The 25,843-nt window shown below is 45.0% G+C and overlaps 1 protein-coding gene across 6 annotated transcripts in view; it reads right to left on the bottom strand.

Annotated features, from left to right (window-relative positions):
* Positions 1 to 25,843, bottom strand: part of LOC100678116 (agrin) — a 341,408-nt gene that overhangs the window by 31,322 nt on the left and 284,243 nt on the right. For 5 of the 6 annotated variants that reach the window (XM_031921406.2, XM_031921407.2, XM_031921402.2 and 2 more), the window contains one exon: positions 16,336 to 16,374. The exons of the other annotated variant lie outside the window; for it this stretch is intronic. In XM_031921406.2, the coding sequence (XP_031777266.1) occupies positions 16,336 to 16,374 (39 nt within the window). The remainder of the gene's footprint in view (positions 1 to 16,335; positions 16,375 to 25,843) is intronic. 6 annotated transcript variants of the gene reach the window in all.

Below are 25,843 nucleotides of genomic sequence, written 5' to 3'. Positions count from 1 at the left end.
GCCGAGGATTTATATCGCGAGTTAATGCAATTTACATGGGCGCGCGTAATGAGGGTTTCCAGTTATTACGACGTCACGCGCGCCCGCCTACGCCCTGCACGGGTTATCGTTTTTGACGCGTTGCTGTAATTCACGTGTATACAGCACTGCGTAATACGGTGAGCGCGTCAACCTTCGTTGCGTCTATCTGCAGCGTTATTAGCCGCCGAAGGTTTTAATCAATTTTGGCTCAGGGGATTTTCCGCGGGTATAGTCTATATATTTCCTGATGTTTGCCAAAACAACGGAGTGTAATTCAAAAGAATAATCGTTATAAAAGTCACGCTTCCTTCCCGCGGAACCTCGAAATTCTCTTCGTAAAGCCATCAAAGTGGTACACTGGTGCATCGAAGCGCGAAAGCAATTTCCCGTCGCGAAAAGCAAGAAAAAAAAATCGCGCATTTGCCAGCCTACACACACACACGTGCGCGCATAGTGGAGTTAAAATTCGACGCGGGTGGCTATCACAATTAATAATCCATTTCGGTGCTTTTTGCCGGCTCGCCTGACTCGGCTCGGCTTCGCTCTCTCTCCCTCTCCATAATTCATACCGAGAAGTCGGACTCGCTGTGGTGTGGTGGTGTGCCAGCGAAGCAGCGCATTATACTCTGGTAATCCGGCCGGTAAAAAGCTCACCGGGGGCTACTGCGACTATCTCTTTGTTATACGCGCGCGAGCGCCTTCGGTCTTTCCCTTTTTTTTGCGGAGGGGGGAGGGAAGTTGTTTTTTCGAGTCGCTTGCTTTTATTCCGGAAGATATCGTGGAGTCGATTTCTCTTTTTTCAGACGGGCGGGTTTCGTGGATGCGATTTTTATCATAATTGTGTAGGATAATTCATTCGCAGGGGTTGATTATTTTTCGAGATTCAATGCTGAAATAATGTACGATTCACGTTGCATAAGCCACCGCTTTCGCGCAGGAATATTCTTCGCGGCGCGCTAAGGGTCAATTGCTCGGGGTACGAGATCGGGGCCGACTCGGCAAAATTGTCTCCCTTGAGCGACACGTAGTCAAACCAGCTCCAGCTGTATCCAGCTATATGCGCCTATAATCGTACGCTACCGGTGGAAATTCCGACTCGAACCGCACGCCGGCTTGCGGTTTCGGACGTGCGCGCGCGCGCAAGCCGAGTTTCGGGTTAATGAGCGGTTTATACTTTCCCCCCTCCCTGCTCTGTTTTCATCTATTACGCCGTCGACTCGCTGTAAGAGCGAATTGGCTCCGAGGCTTGGATCAAAGGTGACGTGTTCGTCCGCTGAATTTCACTGACTGTAGACACGCTCGTTCGAATCGTGCTGTATCTATGTGTATGTCTAGGTGGATGTAGATTTGTACGAGTGGATATTCGCGCATTAATTTCACCGGCTGCTGGTTGATGGTCGGAGTGAGAAAAAAATGTACGGGCGGCGAGAGGTGATATTTTGTATTTTATATGCGGAGGTTTCCGGGTGATTAATCGAGCTCGGCTGACTATTTTTATGGGCTGATGTTTCAGTGTCAGGACGGCTTGAGCGAGTTTTGGGTTTGGGCGTGATTTTTTTCGTCGCTGGGATCGAATTAGCGGTTGAAGTGGAGCGATATTCTGCGATTTTATCCGCGCAAATATTTTTAAAATAAAAACTAGATGAATACTTACTTTTCAGTATTAGTTATTTTTAGTACTTTAAATAGGTTTATTTTGAGTAATCAATTAAATCCAGGAAATTGACTCAAGGAGATTTCACGGTAGGGGCAAACTTCGTTTAGAGGAGTGCACGGATCCGATTCAGAGAAGGAAATGTCAATCTATTTCTAAATTCGATTCATTACACTTCTCTCACTGGAAATCGAATATTACGGTACACAAGCTGTGTCTATTTAAATCACCCATTCGCAAATTTACACCCGGCCAAAATCTAACGAACCTATATCACCGAAAATTAAATACACCCTCCTGAATTACCTTGCACCAGTAAAATACAACTCACTCGTCCCGCTGACTTCAGCGGAAATCCCGTCTGGCGCATGGGACACTTAATAGCGACTCTGGTACACTTGCCGCCTCGGCGGTTAGCCGTAGGACATGGGGCGCACGTGTGCAGCAATTAGCGGATTCCTCGTCCGACATCCCTTCAAGATCATCCCTGCCGACTAGCGCTTCGAGAAAATCTACCCTCGTCATAGTCCTCCTCGTCGTCGGATGGATATTCGTACGTTAATGGGCTTTCTGGTGACGTTAGCTCCTGCGCGTGTATGCATGCGCTGAGAGGCCAAGCGGCGGCTAGTTGTTCCGAAGAGATGTTCGAGTTGCATGGGAGGTACGAGATGAAACGGACTGTTCGATGCTTCCAGGAATGGACGATTAGAGAGGAGCTCGGATAGGTGATTGTTGAGCTTGCAAAAATGAACACTGATTCGATTCATCGTGGTATAATACGAATCGAGAATCCGTCAGACATTGAAGGACACGGGACAATAGCAATGGCTTATGAAAGGCGAATCATCGAGCTTACATCCCCCAATATCGAGGGTTCAGCATTTCACTCCCAGTCATTGGAATCAAAACCGCAGGTATAGCAACGGTATAATGAGCCCGTTTCGATTCCAGCCGCGGTTATGAAACACTCGACTCGTTCATTGCTCCCGCGAACTGGTTCAACCCGCGACGATTTTTTTTCATACACCCAACACACACACACACACACACAAACGCTATCTTCGATTCGACTGCGTAAGCGGGTTGTCGCGCCGACTGCCGCTGCATCGATGGATCCTGTTTTCAGCAGCTATTTTGGAAAAAGGCCTTTTTCGCTACGACTACGAGATTCTTTTTCTCGAAAACCCACAAATAATCCCCCCATCAGCTGTAGGTACTTTCGCGAAATACGCAAACTTTCTTAAAAAAGCAGCATCGGCATCGCGTTAAAACATTTACCAACCGGCTGAATAATTCGCCCTCGGCGCGGTGGGAAATAAAAGCTAGAAACGGAAAAAAAAGCAGCGACAACGACGGCAGTAAACTTCAGCCGCGATACCTGAAAGAGTTGAAAACAAGTTAGCGGCCGCGAAAAGGGTGTCGCGCTCGCGCGAAATAATACAAAGATAATAAGGAGAGAAGTGCGCGTTTAACCTCAACAAGTGCCGTAATATACGCGGATATTCCCAGGCTGCTCATATAATCCGCCCATCCGAGAGGACTACTTACCTACTTTGTGCACGAGTATACATACACACGTGTGTGTGTACGGTTTAAACGAGAAAGAGAGAAACTCGCGGGTCGTTTACGCCAGCGCCTCTCTCCTGACCGTTCCTCGTTGACTCCGATCATCGTAGCGAGGCACTTATACTTTTTCCGCGCGCGCTGGAACTCTTCCGCGAGTGCAGGCCTTATCTGCTCGTGCATATACTGTGGGCTCCTTTCGAGCTTTTTACACCGCCTTATCTACGCCGACACCGCCTATCCGCTCTTCGACGTTTGCTACTCTCTTCTTTGCTTTTTTTAGCGTGTTTTCTCGGTTTGTTTAGCACTTTTACGTGTTCGAGCTTCGTTTTTTTTCTGCAGAGCCACGCGTTCGCTAAAGGGAACTCGTTGCTGAAGCGTAGGAGTGCTTTGCATGTACTTTGGAGATGAGTGCGCGGGATTATTAAGTTTTTATTCTGGGTGAGCTGGATTGGCTGCTTGTGGCTCGGCAAACTAGAATGTTTATTCATATTTTGAAAAAAGCTATTTAACTTGGCTCCTCTAAAAATGACAATTTTCAACAGAGCTTCTCCGAAACGTGCTAGTCTGCGTAGATATCGGCAATAATTATGCCCTCATTAGCTGAGCATTGCACCTGCTATTTTCAATCCGAGCAAATGAGGATTGATCGAATTATCAGCAGATGTACGCCTCGGCTCGAATTATATTTCTATCCTCGCACTCATGGGATTCGTGAAATCTTAATGGAATTTCCTGCTCTCTAAAATACTCTCGCACCTATCAGCTATGAAGTTTATTCATCACTCTATTTCCACCAAGCAACACATACCTCGCTCGATTCGATTAAAAGGGGAAGAATAAAAAAAAAGGTGCAACAAGCTACACTCGAGTTCCAAGCTGCTGCGCGTATAGTAGTCTTCCGCGCAATTAAGCATGCGACTCTCGCTTTGTCGCTATCGCCGCAGCTCTCCTCGCAAACTTCCCATTCCCTTGCACGGTTTATCGGCGTCCGGCTGCGCGCAGCCGGTCCTTATCTATAGCTGATTAACGCGAATAAAGCCGGAAGGGACTACGCGAGCGCGCGAGCGCGGGGGGATAAGCGAAGGAGTTAATGGTCCGAGCTAAGGAGGAAGCCATCTGCGCGCACAAAGATCTTGCGCTGCTTCCTCGGCAGAAGGTGCGGCTCTGCTTGCTCTTCAATTAGACCTGAGAGCAAAGTTCTCTCGGCTGCGCCTTTGAATCGGATTTTTAGTTGACTACTCTACTTGCGCGAGCAGTGAGATTTATTAATTGCGCCGGTATTTAAGACACATCAGGCCTTCGATCGCAGGATAGAATGGAGTGATGCTTACTTTTTACGGTGAAACTTTTCATCGCGAGGAAAAAACGAATATAAGAGTCGGAGAAAGCTCAATTATCCCCGACCAGCTGGAAAATCAATTATCCCACACACGAACGGAGTCATCTCCTGATCAGAGGTGATTCCCAGGAACGGTTCCAACGAGCTATCTCTCTCCCTCGGCGTAATAGCAGTTGCACGACGGAGCTAATAAGTGCCGTCTCCTTTTTCGAGCCTAAAGCGTATGGAAGCTCGAGTGTACTGTGCGGCTCGACTGCGGGCGATACTGCCTGGAGACACGGAAACGTACTCGCGCGGAATAATCACGGAAGTATCCTCGTGTGTCGAGGAGATAATACATAGACGCCATGGTGCGATTAGAGCCTTTTTTTTTACCAGGAAACGAATATTTTATGGCTTCTGATGAATCGAGCTGCTTATTGGATTGCTCGGGAATTTTGGGGTTTTCCGAAGATGGGAAAGCTTGATAGGAATTTCATTTTGAAGGATTGACTTATGGCGAGGATACCAATAAAAATTTGTTAGTATAGTTTCATCTTTGAGCTTAGTTTAATTTTTTCCCTATACGAGGTGGAGCATATTGAAGAGGATTTAGCGCGAAATCGTTCAAGAAGGAACTTAGAAAGACGACTGTATTGATCCAAGTCGTTGTTGAATTTTCTATTCTAAATACCTTTTTGTAAAGGTTTTAATAGAATCGTTGTATTACCCACGGGAAAATCAATATCGGACGAATGTTTTTGCTAAATTGAATGAAAATAACAACGACCTCTGGAAGCATAAATACGCTTGCAGTAGAACGAATGAGTTTTGAATAAACAAAGGGATAAACTATATATATATATATATATATATATATATATATGGATTCGGTATAAAATAGAATCGAATAATCGTGAAAAACTGCGAAAGCTTAAGAATGTTATTATTTCTCGATTTATTCACCAGCAAGCGATGGAAACCTCATTATCGATTATTTATTTTAGCCCTGGCACCTCTATCCTCGATTAATCTGTTGAATAATTTAAATCGCACGGCTTCGTTTTCTATGAAGTTATTCTTATCGCTCTACTCGTCTCCGAAATAATTCCGAAGTTTGAAAAAATAACGCGAAACAATCGCATCGCTGAAAGTCTCGGACTCATAAGTGTTTACCTTCCTGAATATAAGGGAAGAACGCATATTAGAGATAAACGAAGCGGAAACGTTCCAAAATACTTCAGACGCGAAAGAATACAAAGCTCGAGTAAAATCCTCCGAAGAAAACGAAGTAGCAGCAGCAGAGATGCAGATAAAGAAAACGAGATAAGGAGGACGAAATGAAGCGTGAATATTTATTAGGTTGACAAAACTAAAATGAGATAGAAATAAAAGAGGAGCGACGTGCGCGCGCGCAGGTAATATACGAGAATCATGAATACAGAAAGCGTGAAATTCTTTATGCGTAAGAGAGGGACTAAATGAAGAACAGCCAGCGGGGCGTAATGAAAAGTTTCGCGAAAATCGTCTTTTGCCTTCGTTTATTATTTTTTTCTCCGAGGGTGAGATTTAACGGTTTGAAAATAAAGTAGAAGCCGGCTCTGCCGCTGCTTCTTTTTTCTTGATTATTTCTGTTGTTGATACAGAGAAGGCGTTCTTCTTCGTTACCCAAACGAAGATTCATCGCGTTTACGAAAAGCCAAGTCGTTTCATTAAAAAACGAGGAAAAAATTAAAAAAAAGAAGCTTCCGTCATCCAAAACTCAATCGAAAATTCCATCTCGAAAAAATTCTCATCACATCCGCTGCACTTAGTCTCGTGAAAAAGCATCTCTCGTTCCCCGGAGGCAAGCGCCCAAAACGTCTCACTCGAAATAACATTTCTCCCAGCTCTCCTCGTCGTCATTGTCGTCGAAGCCTCATTACCCGCGCAAAACACATTTCAGGCTCGTTACGTCGAACACTTTGCCCCTGAGCGTATAGAGGGAGATGGATTCAGACGTATATCCACACACACACACACACACACACACACACACATTGTCGCATTCGTTTCGTTGTCCCTCTTTGTTCACATGTGTGCCATTTGTTTGTTTTCCTTCCTGCAGCAGCGTTCGGGAAAAACTACGATTAAGGGAGCGGATAAGGATAAAAAAAGGCCTGAACAGGGTATTGTGACGGTGCGCGCAAGCTTCTTTCATTTCGTCATGTATGCTGGAGTGCAACTCTGCACTTTCATTTCAGAGCTTTTTGAGCAACGCTGCGCTATTCCTATAGATTGTTCGGCGTGAATTAATTTTCTAAAGCGCCGTGGCGAGCTTCTAACTTTGAAAGTTGGATGTTTCTACTGATTAGTTTCCGAAGAAGCATTTATTGTCGAGAGGGGCCTCTCAAAAGAACGAGAAAATTAGCCCATGATCAAAACGTCAAGACAGCTAACAAGACAAAGGCACGAGAGGAGGGAGGAAGCTCGCAAGGCGGAATAAGCGCTAGCGTATACGTGAGAAAATTGCATCTCTCCCGGTTGCATTTTTCATCTGCATACTTAGTGCCTCCAGGATCACATCCACTTTCGCCAGAGAGGATGGGAGCGTCGAGTTCCTTCGATTCGATCTCGGGCCTGTATACTGTGTATAGCTGTATATACGTCCGCACGCTGCAGTGTAAATCCGCACGAGGCGGCGGAGTTGGATTATTTGTACGTTTTTCGGGCTGACCTGTTTTTTTTTGTTTTTTTTTTGTTTATGTCTTTCCGCGCGAGCTTTCGCTGTGATTTTTAAAGCCTAGCTTTGCGCGCGGCGAGAGATCCTTTTTAAACTGCAGGAGGATTATTAATATATTATTTTTGTGTATGTAACCGTCATTCAGTGAAGGGGATTCGTTGCAATGTTTCGGTTTACTTATCAACTGCGTGATTCACATCTCACTTTGATCGAAAAAGCAAACATGGCACTGCGCAGAAAAAATAGCGGTCAGTCAAACGACGAAATATCTCTAAATACTTTTCACAAACACACGCAGCAACGAGAACAAAATTTCCGCCAGCTTTCAAACAGCTTAATCTCAAACATCTCTCCCCTTGGCGAAAAAAAGTTCCATGCAAATTAAATCTTTCCGTCCGGTATAATCCAATTAAGTCGCCCCCAGCGGCTCCCGGAGAGATGAACCGAACTATACATAAACAGCGCCGCGCGCATCCTTCATTTCTCTTCAACGCAACAATTTTTCTTCCCTAGCAATCGCCGACATATAATACACCATATCGCCCGCTCTGAAACCTCATTCAGAATTAAACGCAATTCGATACAGCCCGCGTATTTATCTTCGTACGCATCATAATCAACGACGCGCTTCTCGTCCGCGCGTATTTGCCGCATTGACGGACGGCAATGTATGCGAGCGCGTTATGCCGTAAAGCTCGCTCGAACGCGATGATTTCATTTTCAACTCGATCTCACTCTCTTAGTCCAATTAGCGACGAACAAACGCCTCGCTTTGACGTTTGTAATTTGTATACGTGAGTGTTTTTTTCCGGCTGTTGATTTTTGCCAGCGAGCTTTCGGGAGTTTCGGCTTTTGGCATTGCGCAGTGCGAAAACGCGGCGAGGTGAATGGGAAAAAGGGGGTTTATTCGGGGATGCGCGCGGCGAGCGATTTTTGGCGGCAGTTGCCGACTTTGCATAAATATTTTTTCTCGGGGAGATATGTGACGGTTGATATTCGAGGGTTGAGAGCTTTATTTTTCGATGCTGGGATATTTATATTAGTTGCGGATATTTTTCGCGACTTCAATAAACGTTTGTGCCATTCACTTAGCAATACATCGAGTCGAAAATTCAAACTAAATACTAGCAGCTGTACTCAAATCGAGCATAACACTATGTATTACGTACATCCAACATGCAAACTCACAATATGTTCTCTCTTTTCCAGATAACATCTCTTTTCAATGCACCTCAAAGTTTCGCGCAGGTGTTATACTTTCGCTCCACGAATCTGCGCACTATACCGTTACACCAATCTAAATCGCGAAAAAATGCGAGAAACGCTCGCATGCTTTTCATGAAAATATAACCGAGTGTACTAGCTCCCGGTTTCTGCTCGAGCCGACTGTCATATCCGAGGTGGAAATGAAACTTAATTCGATAATGCCAGCTTCGAAGCCGTGTATATAATCTCGCGCCGTTGGCTCGCGTGATTTTTCGCAATTTACGCGCCAGCGCTCGTCGCCACATAAAATAATAATAACAAAAATATATTCCGCTTGCTGAAAATGGAGGGTGAAGAAAAAAAAATGCGCCAACAACCGCTCGTTGTTGTTCAACAAATTACGAAATTTTTACGCTCTCGAATTCCCGTCTTTTACGCTTGCAATATTCGATGCGCGAGCTTACGCGGAAGAAAATTATTCAGGCGCGTTTTTCAGCGAGCCGATGTATGCGCGGCCTCTTTCCGATAAACAAACGCTTTGGATGCGCACGTATAAGTTCGTGCTTTATACGGATAAATCGTAAATATTGAAAAAAAGGAAGGATTACCGAGCGCGCATACAGGGGATGCAGTTGAATGCACGTCCTTTGCAGAAGCAATTATCCGGCGTATCGACATCTTGTCACTGGATACGTATAGTCGGCATGATTGAAATTCTGGTTACGCTACTAGCGCTTATATCGATTTTCGGATACATATTTGCCGACGCGCTGGAAAGATATTTAGAAAACGTTCGGCTTTTCGATCTCTTTATCGACTTAATTTTTCCGAGTATAGTCATCGTCATACCGGAATGACGAATAGCCGTCCGCGCGTTGACGAAAGTGATAGCAATTTTGCTGGGAATTGGCTTTCGAACTATCCCGAGATTAGTTTCTAAAAGTCTTTCTACGTATCACACCAGCTGCGCTAATAAAATCGATTTCCGAATTCATCAATAACAGATACACTGCACTCGCCGAGCTTCGCGCGCACCTGAATATTCTCGCGCATATATTCGACTAATTTTCCGAATAACCCGCGAAATTCGCTCTGTTCTCCCTCGACCGTACCATAAATTCCGAAACACACGCCCACCACATGTAAAACTATATATATATATATATATATATATATATATATATATATATATATATATACATACAACGCATGCTTTCTCGCCGACACGACGTGAAAAATGTAATTTTAATAAAATCGCTTCGGCGACGAAAGCCAAACATAGACTCCGTATAAATTTAACACTGGGTGGCAATAAACAATTCAATCCGACCGGTCGCACATCATTCTTTTCCCCTTTTCTCTCCGGCCTTTACGAGCCGCATTCGCGCGTGCGCGTCAATCTTTTCTATGGTTCGCTCTTTTATATTATTTTCTCGTTTTGGAGCTGCCGCGGCCTCCCATTTTCTCGGCTCCTACCCTCAGAGTCAAACAGGCCGCGTGTACATTTTTCAAAGCGCCGTTTCACGGCTTACCGGCTCTTTATTCGCAGCGCGAGAAATCGACGCCGCCCCCCGCGTTTATGGCGTGTAAGATGCGATGAGATGGCGTGCGAGTGCGGGTCTTTTTATTTCATTCGGGCTCCAAGAGGGATTTCCTCATTGCCGTGAAGGAGAACCCGCTGCTTGTGGGAAGAACAGGGATGAGGATTCAAGAAATGTGCAGGCTGTGATCTAGCAAAGCTCGACTGCTCGTTGTGGAGTCGTATAATTTTAAATTTATTACAGGATTGGGGCTGATGAGATGAAAATAGATCTGAAAAGACTTGCAAAGTTTTGCGTAAAAGAATAAACGGAACAGAGGAATACATCAGGTGGAATAATAACCGGTGGATATTTCGCGCGAAGTCAGCAGTATACGCGCGTGAGCCAGAGGGAGAACGCTGGTGAACTATAAAAAGAGCGAGGTACAAAGAAGCACCGAAAAGGATGATATAGTTTTACAGCTCTAACAACGTAAAACGTGATTTTATAACTCTAAGTCCTTTGAAAGCTTTAAATTCGAGAAACTTAAAGTTCCGCGCGCGAGAGTGGGAACTTTTTGTCCGCGGGAAATTTTATCAAAAGGGTATAAAAGTGCTGAAGAATGATTAAAAAGTAGTGCAAAAGAATGAACGATTAATTGCCTTTGGCACTCGACATTATTCTGCAAAAATGAATGTTAAAATACTTCGATAATTATCTTTGCATCGAAATGACGCAAGATGACAGGTATTCCGGGATTGATGGCTATATAAACCTAAACGGAAACATATTGCTAACAGTCGACTTTGTCTTGCTCTCGCTCGTTAATAAAGAAGGCCTCGCGCCTGCGCTGCTGTGATTATACACATCGAGTTAATTTCCGATTAATTAGTAATACGAAAAGGTAGACGCGCGAAGCTTGATAAAGCTTGATAATACATACGGGAGAAATAATGAGCTTGGCGGATTTTTTTGTGTTTGATGGCGCTGAGATTAAATTGGCTTGTATGTGAGCTTGGGGTATTAATAAGAATCTCGATATACTCGTAGTGTATAATACTAGCTTCTGCGGATAAAATCATATAAATATAGTTTAGTGTCTGTACACAGAAATATATATTTCGGATTCAGGATAATCTGTTTTTCAATGTATTTATCATTTCGAGTTACTTTGCCACACTGCAGCAGAGACGAAAATAAAAGCACTCCGGATGTTTGTATAGATCCTTGCAACTTATTCAAACCGTGTTCCGTAAATAACACATGGAACGAAGCGCAGACTAATTCCTCGGAGTCTCAAAGGATTATAAAATTCCTCGTGTGCAACACACTCAAAAGCAAAATACCACGTACAATTCGCGCCGGCAAAACGTCAATATCATATCAGCGCACGTGTAGAAAGCTCGACAAGGCAGAGCGCTTGCAAGCTCGCGCATACACACACGCACAGAGCTACGAGATCGATTATCACGATTTATGCGGGCGCGAGTGTAGGACGTCCCGCATTAACGAGATCCGAATAAATCATGCCATTTTGGGGGCATTCGGTTCCTTCCGCATATACGCGAGTTGAATATTCGGCTGCGCCAAACCGCGGAATTATATATCGCTTGTCGCGCGCTCGAAGCCTACGATGCGCGAGCGCGCATACGCCGCTGCTTTTTGAGCGTGTTTACAAAAGCTCTAGGTATAAATGGCGGAACGGTGCTTCGAAGATGGATTTACGAGTGCATAATTTGAAGGTGTATCGTCAATTTTTCAAGGGGGGCAAGGAGTGACGCGTGTGATTTTCTTTTTTTGGGGATAGGGTGAAAGAAATGGATATGAGGGTGTGGGTTGAAAAAGAAATCTCGGACTTGGAGCAGGCGCGTGACGCGGACATTTTGGGAGTGACCCGAGTGACGCGATTAGAAATGGTAGGTATTCTTCTGTGTGTCGCAGTTTCCGTTAAATTATTATTCAGAATTTATTTAAAATTGGTAAAAAAATAACTACAGCATATTACTACTATTTATATCGCATCGACGACACTATAATAACGAGAAATAGCCATGCAAAGCTCAAGTTGAAAACAATTTAGCTAGCAAACAAGCGACTTATAAATACACTCGCGTAATAATAAGAGTCCTATTTGTATAACGCAATTTTTCCCCAGCTCGAAATTGCGTACGGTAATAAAAGCTCCGAATACACCTGCTGTGGAACGCGATATAACCAAATAACAACGTTTGCTTTTGAAAGCTACAGCGCGGCTGACAAAGGCCGACAATTACTACTTAACAAGCCGCATACATCCAGCCTTCAATGGAATAGCTTTGTAACGCGAGTTATTCCCCGCATTATGTATAGCATGCCGAGTTATTTCACCGCATTAATTGCATTTTCCATCCACGCGTACATGCGAGCGATTTGCAAAAAGTGCGCGATAACATGTTACAAGCAAAATACCAGCCGCGCATGCAGTGAGAGAGAGAGAGAGAGAGAGAAAAATAAGTAAAAAAATCACGAGCTACAAACTACAAGAGCGTCACAAGCGAATAAAGCTTCGAGCAAATCATGCAAACTCTCGATCCTCGAGAGAAAGAGCCAGAGAGACGGGTCCAGTTCTCGTCTCGCGCGCCACGCGTGTGAGTCAACGCTCCGCGGGGAAGAGCCTGAGCCAGCCGTCGCGAGATCGCGCTGTCGTCCAGCAGCAGAAGCTCAAAATGGCGCGGCTGCCTTCCTCTCTCTCTCGCTCTCCTCTCCGCAAGCTTCGCTATACTACCCCAGCTCCTCTCCACGTGGCGACGCTCTCGCTCTCGCTCCTCTCGTCCACACTGGCAGCAACTTATCTCCTTCACCGGCAACGCACTTCCTCCCTACGAAGACTCTCCGGAGTCTGCTCGAGCTTGCGGAGCTCGTGCGCCTGCTGCTGGCCGTCCGCAAACACAGACACACTCGTAGTAGCCGGTCGGGCGATATTCGCTTGCCGGACTCTCTCTCTCTCTCTCTCTCTCTCTCTTTTTCCGATGCACGGCGGGGGCGGAGGCTGCATCCGTCTCTGTCTCCGCGCGGCGCGCGCGCTGCGACCCTCCGATATTGATTTTCTCTCCGGAGTGAGAAAGAGAGAGAGAGAGAGAGAGAGAGAGAGAGAGAGAGAGAGAGAGAGAGAGAGAGAGAGAGAGAGAGAGACGAGAAAACACACAGGCTGTATAGTGTGCTAGCTGCGCTATCGTCCTCCTTTACCTGATGTATGCTCCGCAAGCGCGCGCAGACTGAATGCGCCGTATGCTGGCGATCGGTTAATGAATTGTCGAGCCTTTAACGTATCGTGTCCGGTGGGAGTGAGAGGGACGCGGGCACACACGTCGAGTCCTTTACACGGTGAAATCAGTTGATTTATGGAGCGTCATTGATGTTCAAGTGTGAATGTGCGGGAGGCGTGCTGCTGGGATTTTCCTTTGAGAAGATGCTGATGCACCGATGTCGGGCAGGCTAATGGATCGTGTAATGAGTCGCTGTCGGACCGGATGTTTCTTTGATTGTTTGTGATGCTCGGTAACGCTTAAAGTATAATCGAGTTTATTAGTAATAGCTCGAGGGAGCGTTTGAAGAGTCAATCGATTGTATACTGAATTGATTACACCGACGTGCGAGACGGATCGCTGCTGTATTTTTGATTGAATTTGAATCGAGTTAAGCGTTTGATTAAATAAACTGCTCGTATCGCGTTTCGTTTGCAAAGTTCTCGATTAAAAGCACATCGAGGTGGCTTCACGAGTACCATCAATCATTTAATAAAACGACCACGGTTCCCTCCCAAAATATTGATCCTCCCCCAAAAAAGGACTGCATCCCTCACGCACGTATACAGCCGAGTGTCGCGAACTTTTACATCCTCGTCTCCTCTTTAGTTTTTTGCTCTTGCTTTCCGACAGCAGCAGCTAAAAGCAAGAGAGAATGAGCCAGGCCACTCGAGAGCTAGCAGCAGAACAGTTAGGCCACTCGGCTAAAGTAAGAAGTAAGCGTCGTCCAGAGCTGGCGAGCTATACGCGTGTGTACCAGAGCAGCTTTTCCAAGGCCCAGTTAAATATTCAAGACCGTCTAAAGTCGCGTAAGTACTGCGACATCGGAAGTGCGAGGAGCACATTCTCGCGGGAGGATGACGTGCTCTCTGCGAAAAGTATCGCGAAAAGCTTTCTCATACGACGACGCTGCCGGAGCTTCCTGCGGAGTCGAATGCTTTACTTTTGATCTCTTAATCCGAGGAATTTGGTGAGCGACGCAGCTTCGCGTAGGATGAAAAGAAAGTAAATTTACCGCGTAGGAGTCAGCAAATTGGTGCGCCGCGACGATAGAATCCGAAATCAATTGAGAGCGCGTGACCGAGCTTTCGCAATAATTAAATTCTAAAGTCGATGGAAGAGTTACAGCGGCTTTTACGAGTGCTTTACGGTTTTCATATATTCGGAGTAAGCTGCCTGTTCGGCGGATAAAACGTCGAACATCTCGCTCGAAAGAGTCCGGCATTTGCGTATTGGAAAATGATACAGTGCATACACGCCAGGATGCGCCTATATTGCCCTTCTCTTATTGATTTTCCCGCAACAATGCGGCCCCTTTTTAAGGGATCGGACTGCACATTCACGTTCGAAATATAATTGTATGTCCGGCCTTCAACCACACAAACTTAAAAAAAAAAAATATTTGGAGCAGAGGCACCGGCGGATACGATAAAAACGCCATTTGCAATTAATTTGGCGCGAGAGGTGGAGAAAGCTCGCGCCGCGCGTGCGAAGAAGACGTTCATACGTATGCGACACGCGAGCCCTGCCGGAAAAAGAGAAACGTAGTCCCCGACACTGCAGCAGATCTTTTGGCAGCGAAAGAAGAAGAAGAAGTAGCGAAGAGACAAAGGCCTGCAGCGATTCAAAGTAAGTTCGTCGCGCCAGGGAATACAGAGGGGGAGGGGGCTGAAGGGAGGAGAAGTTCGTCGGGGAAGTTTCCGCGGCGACGACGACGGCCTTGTCTAAATCACAGTGCTCGCGCGCGCGCTCTGGGATTACAACTTTGACCGAAGACTGTACTGTGTCGGATGCAGCTCCGGCACCGTCGGCGGACCGCGAGAAAGACTAGCTGCACATCGTCGTCCTCTGCTCTTGAATTCACGCGGACTGGCAAATTAAAGTGTTCCCAGTCGACGAGTTGGAGAATTCAAATGACAAGATTTCGCGCGAGGGCTTTGTACGGGAGAACGATTTTAAGAAAGGATAGATGGGCGGCTTGGGTTTTTTTGATCGGGGGAGAGATGTGTGGTTGCGTGGGTGGTCCGGATCTTTATGCATTTTTTTAGCAAACTACGTGACCGAGTTTAAATTCTGAGAAACGATATTAGAGCAGGTTTTTCATGATGTAAAAATAACGAGTGCGAATCGAAGAATCACGTAACGGGTTTCCTTGAAATGTCATACGTTTGCTTCGTGTAGTTCGTCGAAAGCGCGTATAAAAAGTCAGACTTAAAATTTCTGTTCCGCAGTAGTGTATCATGCATTTTCGATGTATAAATTCCAAAAATCACAAGCGTTGTACCGACAAAAAAAACAAGCGGCATGCAAACAACGAATCAATCAGCTTCAATTCAGCTCTGCAACGCCGCGAGACACACACCGTGTGAATTTTCAGCTGCTGCAGAAGAACCGCGTCTGGGAAATTACGTGTTCCTGGGCACAAATTCAAAGCGACGCATCGCTCATCCCTCCGCTTTCCCAAGTTTTCTCCGACTTGACGTTTTTCAATTATCGGAGATGTGCCGCGCAAGATCTCCCTCCCCTCCCTCGCCCCCGTACCGCAGAATTCCTCAACCTGTCGCGCTCCTGCTACGAGTATATCTATACGTATCTACGACACTCTGTCTTTCCTTCCGCGAGTAATTCAACATCTAATCTTAGTTTCAATTACTGGCTCGTTGCTTTTTTAGCGCTCGCGCGCGAATTCGCGCGCCATTTCTTTGATGTCCGCGCTCTCAAATTGCATCTCGAGCGCGGACGGATGAAATTGATAGAGCGAGGGCAGGTCGCCTGTCTTTGTCTTGGCCTGGAGGGAGTTTGTGAAGTTTGAACGACACTATGTATAGGCGCTATTTTAATCTGAATACTGAGCGAGTGCATACACTTTGAGCGAGATGATGGGGGTCGGCTTGGTTTAAGGCGATGCGGTTCGTTTTCAGATATCTAAGGGGGCGGGATACGATCATTATGAGACTTATAACATCACTAGGTGTGTTCTAAGGCTAACACTTTTTTTCATTCTAGACACTAACATATTATAATTCTTGAAAAATTGAACTTACGTGTTATAGTTGTGTAGATAAGTGAGTAGAGATACATACCTGAAATCAAAAAGAGGAAAATTGAAATTAGCACATGATTGCGTCATGATCGTTTCTCAAATATATTACACCATATTATACAATCAATCACTCGATCTATCGCTCGCAATTCGCAATCCCAAAGCCAGAGCCCATTCCAGCACGTCAACCGGCGTAATTTCCCAATAACGCCGCTTGCGCCCCGAAATCGCGACTCCCCCGCGCACTAATTCAACGCCCATATAATCGAGCTGCGCATTCAGCAGCATCTGGCTACCAGTGCAGTTGAAAAAAAGGCGAATCTGCTTATAGGGTACCGAGCCGCATAGAAGAGAAGCGAAAGGCCAACGAGGTAATCATAGATAGCAGCTGATACCGCTAATACCGCAGTCCTCCCCCTCGCGTGCCCCGATTTACAGCCAGCATATTGGTGTGTGCGCAGCCCTTTCGAAACTGCGCTCTACTCCCGGCGGTAAATCACAGTTTTAACGAGGAATCAATGTGATTTAGAGGCAGATATCTCCAGCCGAAGATACGGATAGTGGATGTACGTGTGCGCGCGCGTGTGTGTGTGTGGTGCATACAGTATGACACGACAGGGAGTAGGACTACTACATTGTCAGGCGCCGGCTGCGTATCGTCGGCTTTATATGTAACGCTCCGCAGCCACATTATGACTCTCGCAGGGGCTGCGAGAGTGTGTCTATATTAGGTACGAGTCGAGAAATTGCGAGCTTGTCTCGACGCATATGCCAACAGTGTTTCGATTGCTTGTTAACACGTCCGTTTGCTGCGGTCAAGATGGGCAACTTGTGCGAGCTACTGTTTCCGTCTGTGTCCATGTGTGCAGCGCTGCAGCTTTGATTACTGCGCGAACCGAGATGTTACTCGACATTGTGCTGATGCAGAGTAGGTGTTTTAGGATAATAAAGTTTAGAGGTATAATCGCCTTTAACGTAAAATTTCACTCAACCTGGATACATTCAGCGGCTTCCGAAATTAAAAGTAACGACGCGGAAAATCCAAGCAAATTCAGCATCGGCAAAGAAAAATTTAAAAGTCACGAAAAAAGAGCCGCGGCCAATTTCAGTCCCGTTCGATCCTCGATAATCGATTCGAGCCGGCGTTACACGCACTTTTCTCCTCTATCCGAACCTATATACGACTCACTAGAGATTATTCAGCTACGTATATAGATATATACGAGTGCAAGCTCCGAGAGCTTACTATATAGCGGGTGAAGTTCGGAGATCCATACGTCGCGCTCGGAAACCGTAAAGCCGCATTCTTCCGAAGATTCTGAGGAGCCTTTCCTTTATGACTTTACAAGAACTATACAAGGTGAAAGAGAGAGAGAGAGAGAGAGAGAGAGAGAGAGAGCCGAGCGCGTCTGGGACTATATAAAGTTTCGGCTTTCAGCGGAATCCGTAGGATTCAATGGCAGTTAAAGTTTTAACGATTACCGCGTTAATGCTGAGCCTTGCGGGAAACGCCGTTTCCAATAAAAAAATAGCTATCGGAGAAACAGTCGCGTTAAAATTTCCTGATTTTGGAAAGCAAACACAACATCGAAGGAAATAAACCATTCATCCTTCGCAAAACCAAACGTAAAGCTAAATATTGCACACGTGATAGCAGGTTCCAACGACGCAGCAGCAGCAGCCGTAGAGGTGTTCAAATTTTAAGCGAGAAATCCGAGACGACAAGGCGCTTGTGTATATATAATACACGCGGCAGCTCATAAAATCCCGCCATGAATATTACGCGTCAGGCGGGGTAAAAATACGAAGGCTCGCATACGTCCCCTGTGCGTAAAATATCTCTATTAAAGTGAGCTTTCGCCCCTGCGCTAAATTTACGCTGCAGCGAGGCTCGCGTTATGAACCGAGGTTCAACGGCACGGCGCAACTAACTTATCCGGGAGATGAGATCGCCCGCGTCGACGTTATCATTTTTTCTCTCTCTCTCTCTCTCTCTCTCTCTCTCTCTCTCTTCTTAGGGGAGCAGTAAAATCCGAGCCAGATGGAAATTAAGATGATCTGCGGAGAGTCGTAAAGTGCAAGCGGTTCGATTATATCGCGATGAGAATTCATCCGCATTGCGACGAGCTGCTGCTGTAGCGATGAGCGAAAGAGACGGGCGCTCGATTTGAAAATAATAACGGAAGCGAGCGTTGTTTGCTGTGCAGTTGTGAAGCGGCATGCAAATATTCGGAGGGTTTCGTTATCCCGAAATAATTCGATATTCAATATTTTAATACACCGGAGAGAAACACGATATACAGCAGCGCCCTGCTGGGAACTCTCAATTATTTATACATTTAAAGCAGTTCTTCAGTCGGAATAAATTCTTTCGGGGCTGCGCAGTATAATATATATAATATATACCTGCAGACCGACGAGTTGGTGCGATAGGTCTATATTATTCCGAAGTATTTTTACACACCGGTGTGGCACATTTCAAACAACAATTCACGCAATTATATTCGCCGTTGAAATAGAACTGTCTCACCGCGTTTATTACATTTCATACAAGTGCTATAATATAGCCCTGCGCAGTGGATTTTCGTGTTACTTATTTTTAGGACTCAATTTTCCCGCTGATTGACGGAGAAGAAAGGCGCGACTAGATAATGAAAGTATCGATCGTCTTTGACTAGAAGCTGTGATTTCGCTGTCTATAAATGTATTTGAAAAAATCGATGCTATTTTAGATTCTACTAAAACGCAGTGGATCAATTACCGACGAGGAAAAAATTAAAGCATTGAACGTTCTTCATCATTAAAGTCGAAGAATGAATTATACAAGCACTTTTGAACGACGTGTGTGACTTTACGTCGCTTTTACTGCGGCAAACATACGTTGAGCCATCTGTGAACAAATCGTCCGAATGAAGTGCGTACACTGGTAATTTCTGTTTAATGGCTTTCGTAAAAGCTCGACTCCGTGTTTTTTCGTTCGAATGTTCGTCTCCCTTTGTAACGAATGTATTTACATTTCAGCAGGCGTTTTACGCGGTGCGGTGACACACGTAAAATTGCGTTTTAAAAATCGCGCGCGAAATTCCCAACGTATTTCGCGCAATAATTCCGTAGCCGAGTTTTTAATCGGAAATTTAAATCGAAATGACAGCGCGATTAATCTTTCGCATCAGGAGTGAAAAAGCTCCACCTGATTTTCGACGCAAAACAAAGCTCGCGTCCTAATCCCTCCATTGTTTAAACCATACATATAGGCTCGTCGCCGAAAAAAGCCATCACGTACGCCGTACCCTACAATCTCGGAGCGAACAAACAGCAGCAGACAAAAAAATCACGCTGCAACTTTTCAGCCGGACAGCGGCGCAAAAAAAGCTTCTTCCCAAAAAAGTCTCACTATCCCCCACGTACACGCCATATTACTCTCACATACACGCACGGACACGCTGGAAGCGGCAAAAAAGAAGAGGCAAAAATCCCGCGCTCGCTCGAGGCGTTAAAAAATAGCCGAGCAAATTCCCCTACTCAATTTCATCCCCTCCCACACTTTCCGATAGACATACACACACACACATATCTGCGCAGAGGAAAAGAGAAAGAGAGAGAGAGAGAGAGAGAGAGAGAGAGAGAGAGAGAGAGAGAGAGAGAGAGAGAGAGAGAGAGAGAGACGACAATGAGTGTGAGCCGAAATTGGATGGGAAATTTAGTGGCCTGTCCCCCGAATCTCGGAAGTCCTCTCCATCTCTCTCGCGCGAGCTCTTTTCGCGCGAACGAGCGATTCCGTGAGAAGAGCGTGTGTCGAACGCGCCAATCAATCGTCGTCGTTCTCTCTTGGTATCGCCTGTCTTTGCGCCGCGTTGAAGACCCGTAAGTGACGCCAGACGCGACTATATAGCTCTCGGAGTTAGGGCTTATTCTGCTATTTTCATTAGGACCCGCGACAATTTTTTTTTTTAAGCGAAATATCGATCAGAGTCTCTGATGAGACGAGGTAATTTCATTTTATTCAATTAAGGACATCACGACACATTTCGAAATGAAGTGCTGTGGCGAATCTCTTTTAATATTCGCGCGCGCTACATTTACGTGTCGCCGAGCGATAAAAAGTAAAATTAACCGAAGGACAATAAAATTTTATGTTTTCGTTCCTGCGCTCGAGTTCATAAAGGAAAAAAATGAAACTTTATACGCACCGCGAAAAATCAATAAAACCTTTGTGTTAAAAAAGGTACTCGATCAGTCCCATTGCGAGAGGGTTAATTAAAATTAGGTTAGTTTAATAAAAACGGCTCGGATCGCCTCGTGGGAGGAACAATAGAAGCGAGCGTGTGGTAACTGACAAAACCAACACATCGGACTTGATAAAGCAATAAACGTGTACGCCGCTTGCGAAAAAGCAGCTGATTCACCGACTGTAAGTCTCGGGGATTAGATCCGCTGAAACATTAAGGACATTACGACGAGCGGCTGAAAAGCTAAAAGCCCCTCGAGCTTCGACTCTAAAATACACTGAACCCTCCTCATATACGTATACATTTGAATTTACCACACGTTACAGTTTCAAAGTATACACGTTTTACGCGCCAAAGCTTGCTTTTTCACACCATCGAGCTTAATCCAAGTTATTCGACCACCGCGCAGTACACGTTTTAATTCCTACATTAGTTTTTCAACTCCCGGCTTGTGAAATTTTCAAAACATTTACATAAGCCGTGCGCGAGCGCGCGTGATAACAGCAGCGCTTTGAAAACGTCATTAGCATAACACCAGAGCACGGCGCAGAAAAGCGACGGAGCTTTCATCATCATCCCCCTCACTCTCACTCTCTCTTTGTCTCTCATTCCGAAAAACCAATATCCCGCGAAGATTATTTATTCTTTTTTCGCACACGGCTGCAGCGCAAACAAAGCCGCACATGTCATAAAGCAAAGCCATATCAATTATACGTATGAGCTGCGTGTGGAACTGAAAATGTGGGGCGCGCGAAAAAACGTGTGCGTCACGAAAATTTCGGCAAGCGAGTAGCCCACTGCCCCCCTATATATGTGTATGCGCGCAACACACACACACACACACACACACACACACAGTACGTATATAGCGTGAAAAGCCAAAGCTGAATAAATTACGGGGCCGAGCTTGCAGCCGCGGGAAATCTGCTTGGGAGCCGTGCGCTTCCTGACCCGCCGACGAGTTTCTCCTGACGCTGCTCGCTTTTTGGAAATGCCCTGATTGGTTAATTAGACTCGGCTATTCTTCCGCTACACTCATGTCTTTGTAAGCTTAGCCTCTGCCGGGCTTTGGGTAAAAATTAGAGCCGAGCTTCGCACGGCAGAGGGAAAAGCTTCTTAACTGAGTCAAAGGCGCGATTTTTGACACTCCGGCGGCTGCAATTTTCAGCTGAATCGTGTCTGAATTATGAAATTGGCGGTTGAAGATTTAACGTAGTGCCGAAAATTGCTTATAATCAGTCTTTCTCGATCTCGGTTTCATTTTCGCTCGAGCTTTCGCTTTTTTTTCCTTCGTGTACCCGCATGCGCGCATACATACAAACAGGGCTGCGAAGCCATTCAGTATTTCGTATCTCTCTTTGAATATCTCTCGCGGGCGTAGCTTTTCAATGAAATTCCGAAACAGCGCCGGCAGCCGCGCGAACGATGCGAAATAGTTTCGCCTTATTCCGTGAACTTCGCACTTCGTTTCCTCTTCTCGCCGCTGAATTATTCAGCTGCGGTCGCAAGAAAGAGAGAGAGAGAGAGAGAGAGAGAGAGAGAGAGAGAGAGAGAGAGAGAGAGAGAGAAAGATAGAGGGAACAGCTTCGCGGCGAAGCTCGAGCTTTATTAAAGGGAGACTTATTTTCGGGGGTGTTGCCCGCGTCTGCTGCTGTTGCTGCTTGTAGTATACCGATATAGCGATCACGTGTGATCGTTTTGAGACGGAACGCGTTGGTTGTTGCTATTTATATTTTGTTCGATAAAAATCTAATCTAATCGATACACGAAACTATAGAGATTAGAGATACGTGCACAAAATCCGATAATCCAATCCAACGCGTTAGCCGAAAAAGAGACTCTCTTCGAAAGTCGATTTCGAAAAATTCAATGATTGCCTCGGCGAAATTCGACCTTGCGCAGTATAGTCCATTGACATCGGCTTGAAACGTAATGTGCAACGGATGAATGAAAAAAAGAGCAGAGCTTTTTCCATCGTTCAGCCGACGGGTATAACACTGCAGATGATGGTAACGGCTCGTTTGATTCTCTTCCTCGCCTCTTCCGAAACGAAATTAGCCGCGTGCGAGCGGAGGCTGTGCATACAGGTATACCGCTGGCCGGGATAAACGTGTACACACGTTGTGCAGCTTCGCAGTGTCAGGATATGTTCCTTAATGCAACAACGCCGTGTACATTCCCATACTCCGCGCGTCGAAACTTTTGCTGCACGTGTGCGCGAAACGCGGAACGTATGTATTTGTTTGGATTTTGTTCGACTTGACATACTCGCTTTGCGAGTTTGTAAAGCGTCTTTTGTGCATTATCTGTTTCTTATAAATTGAATAAAAATAATGCATAATTGATAAAAAAGCGATAAATTCCTCACAAAATCCATGCATGCATCCCCTTTGAAATCACGACTCAAGTCCTAGCTCAACTCTATGCCGACCAGCGTGTGTGTGTGTATATATATATATATATATATATATATCCAGCGGCTGCGAAGTAAAAGAGAATAGACGCGAAAAGCGCTTTTCCCGCGGTTTAGAGTCCGGCGCGGCCCGAAGACCCTTAATCCGGCGTCGTGACCGTTTACACCGTCGATTAAATCCCGGCCTTAAAAGCCCTGCCGGCGTGTTCGGCGTTATACGCGACCCTTTCTCTCGTCACGCTGGTAATACTCCCCTTTCCCTCTTCTTCTTCTTCCTTCTTCTCGTTTTACTTTCGGTGTTCGATGTGTTTCGCTTTTCTTCCCCGGCAGCTCTTTCTATTCTTTTTCTAACTGGCTTCGTCTTTTATGGCCGGTTGTTCGTTTTCTCGGCCGGTCAAGAGAGTGAGAGGGGAGATTCTTCTCGGCTCTTTTTTCTTTTCCTCTTCTTCTTCTTCTTCTTCTGGCCGACGACTAGTGTAAGCGTCGCTTCTCATTAGCCCTTATTAGAGTTTCCGCGAACTCGGAATTGCCTGATTTTTCGAGGCGAGGAAGGGGATTCGAACTTATTGGGATTATTTCTTCTTATTATGGAATGTGTGAGTTATATAACTAGAGACTTTTCAACTCTGGAAAGAAAATTCAAAATTCTATATCCGTGCGAGTTTTTTACTTTATTTCAAGTTGGAAAACCGCTGATTATTACTTTGATTGAAATCTTCAATACCTTCACAGAAAAATTATTATTTTTGTGATTAATTTTATATTAAATTTTTTCCCAATCAATGTAATTGCGGCCAGGCTCATCGAATTTCCTTCCTTAGATCGTAATAAAAGTTTTCGCGAGAAACCTCTTGTAGTACAAAATAAGGCGTTCCTCAAAAAGTTTCAGATGTCAGTTCTTTTTCGGAAAGATTCCTTCGTCAGAAAATAATTCGACGAAATTACATCCCTCGCCAGCGGAAAGATCCTGCCTCGGCGTGTCGATTTACAAGATTATCGATTGCCCAGTCCCTCTCTTCGCTATATACGTATACATACAGCGATTCTTCGGCGCTGGCGGCTACCTCGGTTATCATTAATTTTCGAGCGGTTACAGCCCCGGCGCTATAGCTTGCATAGAGAGCAATTTAGCCTTTTAATTAAAGTATGAGCGCTGGCCGGTTCTGTCCTTAGAAATTCCGAAACGCCGGGGCTCGCACGCCCAAAGAGAAACAATTTACAATGTAAATTTCGAACGGATTATTGCCGCTATCGCGCGACTGTATAATTGTAACGTGCGAGAGACGGTGGGAATCGAATGGCTTTTTTGAAATTTTAATACAAAAGCTATGAAGATATTCGCCACGAATATCGTTTGGTACAAGCGACGCTGTCGAGTTGTGCGATAGATATCGCAGTTGAATGTATTAGCCCATATTCATGGGCTTTGCGGATCTCGATGTACACGAATGCAGCGTACCTATATCCATCGAATAATACCGAAGCGGAATTTGATTTTAGTTAGATTAGGCTTTACATTGCCAGCCGAGTGTACAATACTCGTTCCGAAGTGAGCAGTATATCAAGGGGCGCGACAGCGCCGCGCTGGCAAGAAAAAGTACGAAGTACGATTTTTCGACGGCGCAACCCTATATACTTTGAAATTGGGTTTTCTTAACTTAAAAAAATCTCGAGAGCATTTAAATCATTACTATTGCGCGTATGCGCAATCTGTTGGTATCTACTTGAATATATTAACCTAATCTTTCTCGATAAAAAGATTCATCCAAAAATATTAAGTTATTAACTTAATATTGCAAGTTGAAAATTTGCTCGGTATATTTCTTTCCGTTCAGAGTTTCCATCCTCTCCCGATTTTTTTCGTCTCCTCCGGTCACGTGACTTCCGGTGAGTATTATATTAGGTATTATACACCAGTGGTTAAAGTGGTTCATCTACTTGACCGACATTCGTCTGCTACTCGGCGACACACACGATTACATGCATATAATAATGCTATACGATTATATACGCGATGCGATCAATGTCTAAAGCAATAGTAGCTTATTGTCTATCGAATAGATCAAGATTTCATGAAGTGCAATAGCAAGGAGGATATGCTTTGTAAAAGATGTGGAATCTCCCTAAAAAACTTTTTTCAAAAGTGAAAACCTTGGCAAGAAAAAGACTAATAAACGTAGTGAAATCTCTAAATATTAAAATGTCAAGTAAATGTTTTTTGCTATACGCATTAAGATATAAAATTAAATTTAAAATTAGTTTTCCCAAAAAATGATATCTTAATGCGTATAGCAAAAAACATTTACTAGACATTTTAATATTTAGAGATTTCACTACGTTTATTAGTCTTTTTCTTGCCAAAGTTTTCACTTTTGAAAAAAGTTTTTTAGGGAGATAATAATTACACGCACGTAAACGCACCAACGAAGCGGGTTAATTGCGTTAAGATCGACTGCTTTGACGCTATTACTAGCGCGGTTCTCATCGGATGATACTTAATTATTCCTTATCAGGCGCACACGCAATAACGGAAATCGGATCCAAGCCGTCAATATGGATTAATTGACCTGAATATTACAGCCGTGGTTACACGGGCTTTCAGCGCTAAGTGATCACTTGGTGCTTAAAAGCACTTTTGTTACATATATAGCCAAGAGCGCGTGTGTAGCCAAATTTGATTATTATATCAATGCAATATTCCAGAGGCTTGAAAGCCTCGCGTATGTTTCCATACGAAGTGAGTTACTTTTTACTACGATAATAGCATATCGGTCTCGGTAGAACTATACATTATATCATCCACGAATCACAGGTTCGCCAACGCCCGAAAAAGCTCGAACTCGCAAGGCAGCCTACCCAAACCCGGC

Source organism: Nasonia vitripennis, chromosome 1, assembly GCF_009193385.2.
Source record: "Nasonia vitripennis strain AsymCx chromosome 1, Nvit_psr_1.1, whole genome shotgun sequence".
Taxonomy (NCBI): Eukaryota; Metazoa; Arthropoda; class Insecta; order Hymenoptera; family Pteromalidae; genus Nasonia; species Nasonia vitripennis.
This window is presented reverse-complemented; position numbering and strand designations above follow the sequence as displayed.